Below are 10,000 nucleotides of genomic sequence, written 5' to 3'. Positions count from 1 at the left end.
ACACCAAAACTTTTTTCTATTGAATTAGCTATACAAGCGATGTCATTTACCTTTCTTCTACAACTCTCTATCTATACAACCCATGACTATTGGTCGCTGTTATTTGGTAATTGGTGACAGGAATTTCTTTTGTCCCATATCACCACTTGTCCAGGCTTAGACATGGACACACGCAGAGACCCCCCCCCCCCTTACATGTACACACTCACAAATACACACAGATTCACCGTTCCTTATCTGTCTTTACAAACACTTGTTGCATACTAGTAATATTTTCTTTGCTTTTATGTAAAATTGTGTGGTTTTCTACTTTACAAATTAATATGCCTGATGTATCTTTGTTTCAATATGACGTGGATAATGTTTTTCATATCCATTGCTTGATCTCCATTGATAAATCAGTAGAATAATTTATTAATTATAATTAATTTTAGACATTTCTCCTTCCAATTTCTTGGTACCGACTCTTTATCCATTTTTCGGATTCCACTTTTGATATATTATTGGTCTACAGGTCGACATACTATTCGACAAAACCAATCATGAAACTGTCCGCGTTCTTATGGATCACACTGACTGGCTGCTATGCGAGTGAATGCTTAAGTAAGTATTCACTTAATCATCTCTATTAATCTCAATAATAATAATAATAATAATAATAATAATAATATTAATAACAATAATAATAATAATAATCAGCTGTTATTTTTACGACGCTTAAGCGACCACAACTGTAGGAGAAACCCGCAAGGGTTTATGGATTACAATTTGCACATCGTATGTATGTTATGGTTACATAAATACCGTCTTTGGTCACGTATGGTTGTTTAGTTTGATTATTTCTGTTGCCAAGTTACAAGTCAGTGAAACGTCAATACTTAAAAGTTAAAAAGGTAAATGCTCCTTTGATATAACATTATATGGTGATCGTCCACTATACACTGTATACTATACACACAAGTTTGTCGAAATCAGGATACGAAAATCATATGTTAAAATATTGTGAGAAAGGAAGCGTGCTAGGACATAAAAAAGGTGGAGAGAGAGAGAGCGAGAGTGTGAGAGGTGGAGACAGGCGGAACATGGAGGGATGGAAGTGAAAATGGAGGTGTGGGGTAGGGTGGGGTTGGGAATGGTGGATGATCTTGTTCACTTTCACTAGGGTATGCCTTGCTAACATTCTCATCCTATTAAAAGGTTGTAAGAAGTAGGTAATCCATAGAGTTGCAGGCCATAGTTGGGTATATGACCACTTCAATCTGGGGACACATCGATCGTCATACACTTAACAATCAAGGTTGAGGTTTAAGAATGAGGAGTAGTTCGCCACATTCTTTCGTACACGAATCTGACCTACTAGACCGGCAGCCCAGTGCACTTTGATCAAACGAACGAGGTACCAATATCTGAGTATTGGAACATTTGTGGAAAACCCCAGTATATCCAAAAGTGGATGTCTGCCGTGGTCGCTCTGCTGCATGTGGCCCCTGGGGCCGGTTAAAGGGGGCCCAAAAATGCATCTGATCAAACGAACGAGGTACCACTTGAAACCAATGTCAACTTAATGCATGAATGCCACATAGTACTGAATGGCCCATGCCAGACAAATTTTCTGCTGCAAAGGGCCCGCCAGACGCCCAAGAAGGGCCCCTAAAAATATGCATCTGATCAAACGAACGAGGTACCACTTGAAACCAATGTCAACTTAATGCATGAATGCCACAAAGTACTGAATGGCCTATGCCAGACAAATTTTCTGCTGCAAAGGGCCCGCCAGACGCCCCAAAAGGGCCCATAAAAATATGCATTTGATCAAACGAACGAGGTACCACTTGAAACCAATGTCAACTTAATGCATGAATGCCACAAAGTACTGAATGGCCTATGCCAGACAAATTTTCTGCTGCTAAGGGCCCGCCAGACGCCCCCAAATATGGCCCAAATGCCCATTAGCGTAGCATTGACCCAGATTAAATATGCAAGGTATCACTCAAAACCGGTTTGGAATGTTCGGGTTGATCTTACAGACTATGGAAATCATCATGCCAGACAAATTTTCTTCTGCAAAGGGCCCGCCAGACGCCCCAAAAGGGCCCATAAAAATGCATTTGATCAAACGAACGAGGTACCACTTGAAACCAATGTCAACTTAATGCATGAATGCCACAAAGTACTGAATGGCCCATGCCAGACAAATTTTCTGCTGCTAAGGGCCCGCCAGACGCCCCCAAATATAGCCCAAATGCCCATTAGCGTAGCATTGACCCAGATTAAATATGCAAGGTACCACTCAAAACCGGTTTGGAATGTTCGGGTTGATCTTACAGACTATGGAAATCATCATGCCAGACAAATTTTCTGCTACAAAGGGCCCGCCAGACGCCCCAAAAGGGCCCATAAAAATGCATTTGATCAAACGAACGAGGTACCACTTGAAACCAATGTCAACTTAATGCATGAATGCCACAAAGTACTGAATGGCCTATGCCAGACAAATTTTCTACTGCTAAGGGCCCGCCAGACGCCCCCAAATATGGCCCAAAATGCCCATTATCGTAGCATTGACCCAGATTAAATATGCAAGGTACCACTCAAAACCGGTTTGGAACCACACAAAAGCAATATTAAATGCAAAGGTACTTTCCACAGAGTAAAGAACTGCCAATGCAAGACAAATTTTCTTCTGCATAGGTCCCACCAGATAAAAAGAATAGGTGGCCCAATGTGGCCCTATATATGGGTCTAAAGAATTGGATATATGTGCCTTGTAACATGACATTTCAAGCTCATGATTATATTGTTTCCAGCATAAATTGGAGTTACTGTACACAAGACCAGTGTTTTATCCTATTTAGCTATTCGCTGCTCTAAGCAAAATAAAGATAACACTTTCTTTCACCTAAGCTTCTAAATATTTTGGGATTTGCTGGCCTGGGCAAAAATTACAGTTCCCCACATTATAATTCTAACACTCTGAGGAAGAGTCTTGCCTGGCTTGGATCCACAGAACTACGGTTGGAAGAGCAAGAATGGGTGCTACAGCCCTGACTGGTTTGAGGGACCGGCTCTCCCAGATCATCTATTCCAAGAGGGGGAACTGAGCGAAGATTTTCAAAGTAGCCGACCAGACGTGGCTTCCGAGTTTGATGCCGATGATTCAAGTACTGAACCATCTTGGAGTGATGACTCCGACAATGAAACATAGATTTGAGCTTCCATTGTCTTTTTAGAATCAAGTTCATGGGAATACTTAATTTTCATAAACTTACTAATGATTCTTTTGAGATCTGTCTGAATGGCAAATGCAGTGTCTTTTTACAATGCACACACTCCAGTGTTTAATCACTGTCAAGAGACATGAATTCTCAGTTCTTATACTTCGAACCTAACATGTGTCATGTTCAGAGTAATCACACAGTGATCTTTTGTTACTATCTTTGCCAATTATGATTTTAGTACATTTTAAACTAGCAAGATGACTTTCTTGAAAGGTAAAAGATTCCTTCATAGATGAAAACAAAAACCCTCATCTAGCATTCATATTTCTGAAAAATGGATGCCACATCTATTTGTTGGACTTGTTACAAGCTATTCGAATTGAATTAGTGTAATGATGGAAGTTCTAAAAGACCAAGATGGAGTAATATACGCCAATTACTCATTTTATATTTTGTATCAAGGAATGGAGTCATACGTGGTGATATCAGTATCTGTTTGTTCAATCTTAGCATTTTAAGTCCTTTAAAGAGTGTACCTAGCATAAAGGTACATATACATTTCTATGCTTCAATTATGTGTCTTTTAAAAACCATATTGGACAGTTTCAACCCAAACCTTTATCGTTAAGTACACGTTATAAAGCATTTTCACCATTGTTTGATAATTGTTTCTTTGTCTGAGCTTAAGAAACAAAACAATCTCTTTTGTTCGACTACATGTATGTCTTAAGATGACACTGAAGCGTTCTTTCTCAAGATTTTAAACTTTGTAGATTTACAACGCTAACGTAAACACAGTGTTTTAAGATACAAAATGATTTTGGGTTTCTTATTTACAATACATAAACTGATTTTAATCTGCTCCAGTGTTTCCAGCGAAACAAAGTAACTGCCAAGTTAAACACTGCTCACGATACAAAGTACTGACTGGATAAAAGGAAAAAGAATGGATAAAAGGAAACAGAATGGATTTGAGAATGCATTATAACTGTCAGGATCTCCCTCAAAGACTGAGTTCGCGTCATTTTTGTTTTGCTCAATGAAATGTTCAGTAATTGATACACCTACTAGTATACTAATCTCATTATTCCATTGGCCTATGTAGCGGGAAGGAATTTGAATAATTCAGGATGTTCTTGATTGTTATAGATTGGTTTCTTGTGGTATCTTAACTATTTAAACTGCATAATTTTTTTTACATGTGGTGGGCACTTTGCAGAAGAAAATTTGTATTGTATTGACATTTCTTTACTCTGTGGAATGCTACAAATGTCATGTCACAAGGCACATATAGTCTGCATCGATATACAATTCATTAGGCCCATATAGGGCCGCATTGGGCCACCTATACTTTCTATCTGGTGGGACCTATGCAGAAGAAAATTTGTCTCGCATTGGCAGTTCTTTACTCTGTGGAAAGTACCTTTGCATTTAATATTGGTTTTGTGTGGTACCAACTATGATTGATCATGGCCCATTTGGGGGCCCTTTTTTAGTGTGTCTGTTAGCCCGTTTGTAGCAGAAAATTTGTCTGGCATGATGATTTCCATAGTCTGTAAGATCAACCCGAACATTCCAAACCGATTTTGAGTGGTACCTTGCATATTTAATCTGGGTCAATGCTACGATAATGGGCATTTTGGGCCATATTTGGGGGCGTCTGGCGGGCCCTTAGCAGTAGAAAATTTGTCTGGCATAGGCCATTCAGTACTTTGTGGCATTCATGCATTAAGTTGACATTGGTTTCAAGTGGTACCTCGTTCGTTTGATCAAATGCATTTTTATGGGCCCTTTTGGGGCGTCTGGCGGGCCCTTTGTAGCAGAAAATTTGTCTGGCATGATGATTTCCATAGTCTGTAAGATCAACCCGAACATTCCAAACCGGTTTTGAGTGGTACCTTGCATATTTAATCTGGGTCAATGCTACGCTAATGGGCATTTGGGCCATATTTGGGGGCGTCTGGCGGGCCCTTAGCAGCAGAAAATTTGTCTGGCATGGGCCATTCAGTACTTTGTGGCATTCATGCATTAAGTTGACATTGGTTTCAAGTGGTACCTCGTTCGTTTGATCAAATGCATTTTTATGGGCCCTTTTGGGGCGTCTGGCGGGCCCTTTGTAGCAGAAAATTTGTCTGGCATGATGATTTCCATAGTCTGTAAGATCAACCCGAACATTCCAAACCGGTTTTGAATGGTACCTTGCATATTTAATCTGGGTCAATGCTACGCTAATGGGCATTTGGGCCATATTTGGAGGCGTCTGGCGGGCCTTTAGCAGCAGAAAATTTGTCTGGCATAGGCCATTCAGTACTTTGTGGCATTCATGCATTAAGTTGACATTGGTTTCAAGTGGTACCTCGTTCGTTTGATCAAATGCATTTTTATGGGCCCCCTTTAACCGGCCCCAGGGGCCACATGCAGCAGAGCGACCACGGCAGACATCCACTTTTGGATATACTGGGTTTTTCCACAAATGTTCCAATACTCAGATATTGGTACCTCGTTCGTTTGATCAAAGTGCACTGGGCTGCCGGTCTATACTTTGATCTTTAATCTCTCCATTGATCATGTGGCCTTCGACGTTTTATTGTTATGTAAACGTTCATACCCCAATATCGTAGATGGGTTTGAGGGTTTCGGTCATTTTGGTGTATGTGTAATGATCAAATAGGCTAGCTGTTTTTTTATTAACGTTTCTCGTCTAACCAAGGATTTTGTACCTATATTGTCATAGTAACGTATGCCCTACATCATATGCCCTTGCTCACATCAAATGTGAAGTCCATCGATATGATTGTTTATCATTAGATCTAAATTTCGCCTCACTGAACTCAAATTGACTTATGACCTAATTTGATCATGTAACATTTGGTTGACCTGATATCCTTCATGTGTTTTGGTCATTTGTCATTTCGGTATATGCGTAAGGGGGGGGGGGCGTAAGGGGTGAGAAGTGTCGTTTCGCGAACTACTCCTTCACCATCGGTTAACTTCAAACACTTAGTGTGTGCCCGGTCATTGGATCTAGCGCCTATATAGGTTCAAAGGTCAGGGGTCATTGTGATCATTACGAGCATACCAACGTGGGAAAATGGCTTCTATAGAAACCCATTGATAGCAGATCATGCAGTTGTTTTAAGTTGATATTAAAACTTTTGTATAACTTAATATAGTTTTGTGTATTTAGAATATTAAAAATAATAACATGCATGATAGCATGAAAGTAGAGAATGAACTATTTGAAATGTGAACTGTTACAATTATTCTGTATCACTCTTTTGTCTTGATCCTTACAGAGTTCCCATTAAGCTGCCTGAAAAGTGCGTATATTATCTTCAATATTTTCATTCATTACATGAGTTTAGTAGCCATCTTTAAAAAGAGAAGGGAAAAAAGGCTCCTGCAAATAAATGAGAAGTGCCGTTCTTGTCAATAAATGGTTCACTCTTTCATTTCCTTTCCTTGCTAAATCCGTTTGTTGAGAAATAAATCATGACAGTTAAAAGTGCCATTTTCTTGAACAGTAGAAAAATGTATTGAAAAAGTGCTGCTTTGGCCGTTTTTATGAAAAATATTCAAAAGTAGATTTTTTTAGAAGTGCTTGAAAAATTTGCAATGCTCTCACACAGCGTATATGTAGATACCCACTTTAATTGTTAATTGTGTCCGCCGTATACTGGTATAGTAATAACCTCGGTAACCGTTATATTCGTTACATATATTATCTAAATCTACCCACACCACAGCTATTTTTCCTTATTTGTATTCTTCACTCTAACCCGTATGAATTCACAATATCAGCTTATCATTTCTTTACGTCATTGTAATTCCACAAGTATTTTTACATTGTGTGAAAATTAATGGCGTATATTTTATAATAAACAGTAGGTTTTGTTGAATTATATTAGCAATGTGATTGTATAGTTGTATAGCCTTTCAACAGTATTACAGTGACTTCAAACCATTCCCTTTTCCCTGTTTTTTTGCAACTGTCTACAGACCAGAGGGATGAATGCAGTATGTTAATATCAATTGATTGTATTTGTAGTCACTTTCTTTGTTTCTTAGAATGACTTTAGGCAGATAGTACAATCGTTAAAACGCTCCACTCTCACTCCCTGTTGTATTTCTGTGCACTGTTCATAAAGAAAATATGCCTCTCAAAAACACGAGGATCATTAGTTAAAGTGACTGGTCTACTAAGTCTAACAGTTCATCAGGTCAGTTCCTCAGATGTTACACAAAGCTTAAAAAAAAAACATAAGGCTTTCATCAACTCAAATAACATACCACAATGCACTTAAAAGTTGTCACGAACTATTTATGTTGGATGTCACTAGAGGGTGTTTATGTATAAGGTTAAAAGAACATGCTTTCGTTTGGCTATTAGAATTTGTAAAACAATGGCTTCACTTTAAACTTCCAGACATGCTCTTCACGACGTCATTATCAATCTAGCCTTAAGAGACCACCAGAGAATTAGAATTTATGAGACTAAATATTGTGAAATCTGCAATAGCTTGCGCCAAAAAATATTATCTCTTAATTCTTTTCTTTTCTTTTCTATAACGTATGAAGATTTAAATTTGGCCTAAAGTAATCATACGTTAAACGTGACTCAACCTATATGACATTATCGGGTTGGAAAAAATCGTGCATTTGGGCATACTGTAATCTGTTACACTAGTATACCAAATACCTACCAGTTCATTCAATATGAATTTAAAAGGTTTGCGAACCAATCAGAAGCTTTGCACTAAATTTTAAACACAAGGTCGCTATTAATTAGAAATAGCCAAAGAGTAATAACCAAATTGATTAATTCAGTCACTACATGCTATTGGAAAATTCTGCAGAATGGAGCCGGGGTTGTTGTGCAGTTCACATTTTTATACTAAATAATACCTTGTTCTCTGTGTGTGTAGCGGGGTGTGGTGCAGGAGAAGCTATATGGATATCGAATTCGAATGTTGCCTTTAATATAAGTCTCGCAAACTTAAACGTTGGAGGCTTCAATCAAATGGTTTACTTCCTTACCCCGACCCCCCCTCCTCTCCCCGATCCACCCCACACTCCAAAATCTAATCTAATATAATTTAGAAATGTTTCAAACGAATACTATTTGTTATGGTTTTATGGTTAATTTTTTTTCCTCTTGATTATGACAGGCATCTACGAACTCTGTGACTTGAGTGCGTAAAGTCTTTTTAAAAATTGTATTATTAGTAAAGCTATTCAAGTTTATCGTTTGAAAGAAGACTGTTTGATTATTCGAAAACAAAATAATATAAAAACATTGCGAAATATTTTTTTAAATTTCACGTCTTGCATAGAAATATTATCTTTCTCAATAATATATTTAGAAAGTGAATTTCCTTCCTGGATAAAATGTTAACACATCTTCAAAGGTGGTGTAAAATAGAGATATTGAATCCTTGACAAATGTAATATTTGTATAGATATTCTGTACGAGCGATAAACCAAATATTAATAAGTATATATAAATAAGTGTCCTTAAAGAATTGTCTGGTAGCCCTTAGAAGTTACCTTAAAATACGATAAATTATAGTCCAAACATGTTTTCAAAATATGAGAACGCTAATGTTGCGTTTGACAGAGAAACGATTTTTTAATCGTTTAGGATGGATATTTCAAGTATACTTTGAACAGTACAGAACGTGACGTCATATTCGCAAATGCAGATTGCGACATAACCCACACTGCATACAGTTCCTACAGTGATCACAACATAAACCGCGTTTGAATACAGATTAATTTCTTCCTTAATTTTCGGTGAAATTTCTTATAAATTATATATGTTTAAAAAATCGTTAAGCCGTCATATATGTAGTGCATCTGGCATTTCGTGATTTTTTTGTAAAACCGGATAAGTTTGAACAGCAGACTCTACGTTGTTTATACATCGGGCTGTCCAGCTCTAACACAAAGAAAGTTCGCATGTAGGGTACTCTAACGTTTACAATTGGACAGTTCTGCGAAGCCTAAGCTTTTCGGTACCACATTCTGCTCTGCTATCGATTCCGCCAAGTTTCATATGTCGGTGACTTTAATACTTTCAAGTTTCCTTTACTGTAAAGTTGATCCATGAATTTTATTTCAGCGATTTGAAGGACAGTTTATGACTGTGGTTTGAGTTTGAGAGTGTATTATGTGCAACGATATGTACGTAAACCAACTGGGCATGGTAGGCTGTATATGTTCGCGATGTGTACGTAATATATGATAGGCAATCACCAATGCGTGTACACACGAGAGTGTATTTGCTGCGGAAATAGGAGTCTAACTTCCAGTCGCTCGTTTTGCCTATTTGCCTGCACTACGTCATTTACCAAATTGATGCGTTCGAACAAACGGTGCTCCTGGTGAAAAAACCGGTGAATTTGAAAAACAAATTTCTACAAGAAGAAAACGTCGAATAGGGACAATTTCCACATGGTTAGAAATAGAAAAAAAAAAGAACATAAGGACAATGTATAAAAATCTTCCACCAGACAATACCCTTAAGTTAACTTGGTACATCGTAATATTCCTTTTTTTTTCTATCTCTTTCGGTGATTCTCGCAGATCCCCGTTTGTGTAAAGGTAAATGATGACGAAGATGATGATGAGGATGATGATGAGTATGATGATGATGATGTGGATGATGATGATAGTGATGATGATGATGACGATGATGATGATGATGATGATGATGATGATGGTGGTGATGATGATGATGTTTAGGATGATGATGAGGATGATGATGATAATGAGGTGGTGAT

The 10,000-nt window shown here is 37.9% G+C and overlaps 1 protein-coding gene across 1 annotated transcript in view; it reads left to right on the top strand.

The window, feature by feature from the left end:
* LOC139976385 (uncharacterized) overlaps positions 1-10,000 on the top strand; it is a 132,226-nt gene that overhangs the window by 2,415 nt on the left and 119,811 nt on the right. The window contains exons 2-5 of the mRNA XM_071985090.1: positions 515-603; positions 6,515-6,538; positions 8,387-8,410; positions 9,804-9,821. Of these exons, the coding sequence (XP_071841191.1) occupies positions 543-603; positions 6,515-6,538; positions 8,387-8,410; positions 9,804-9,821 (127 nt within the window). The 5' untranslated portion in view covers positions 515-542. The remainder of the gene's footprint in view (positions 1-514; positions 604-6,514; positions 6,539-8,386; positions 8,411-9,803; positions 9,822-10,000) is intronic.

This window comes from Apostichopus japonicus, chromosome 11 (genome assembly GCF_037975245.1).
Source record: "Apostichopus japonicus isolate 1M-3 chromosome 11, ASM3797524v1, whole genome shotgun sequence".
NCBI classification, from domain to species: domain Eukaryota; kingdom Metazoa; phylum Echinodermata; class Holothuroidea; order Aspidochirotida; family Stichopodidae; genus Apostichopus; species Apostichopus japonicus.
This window is presented reverse-complemented; position numbering and strand designations above follow the sequence as displayed.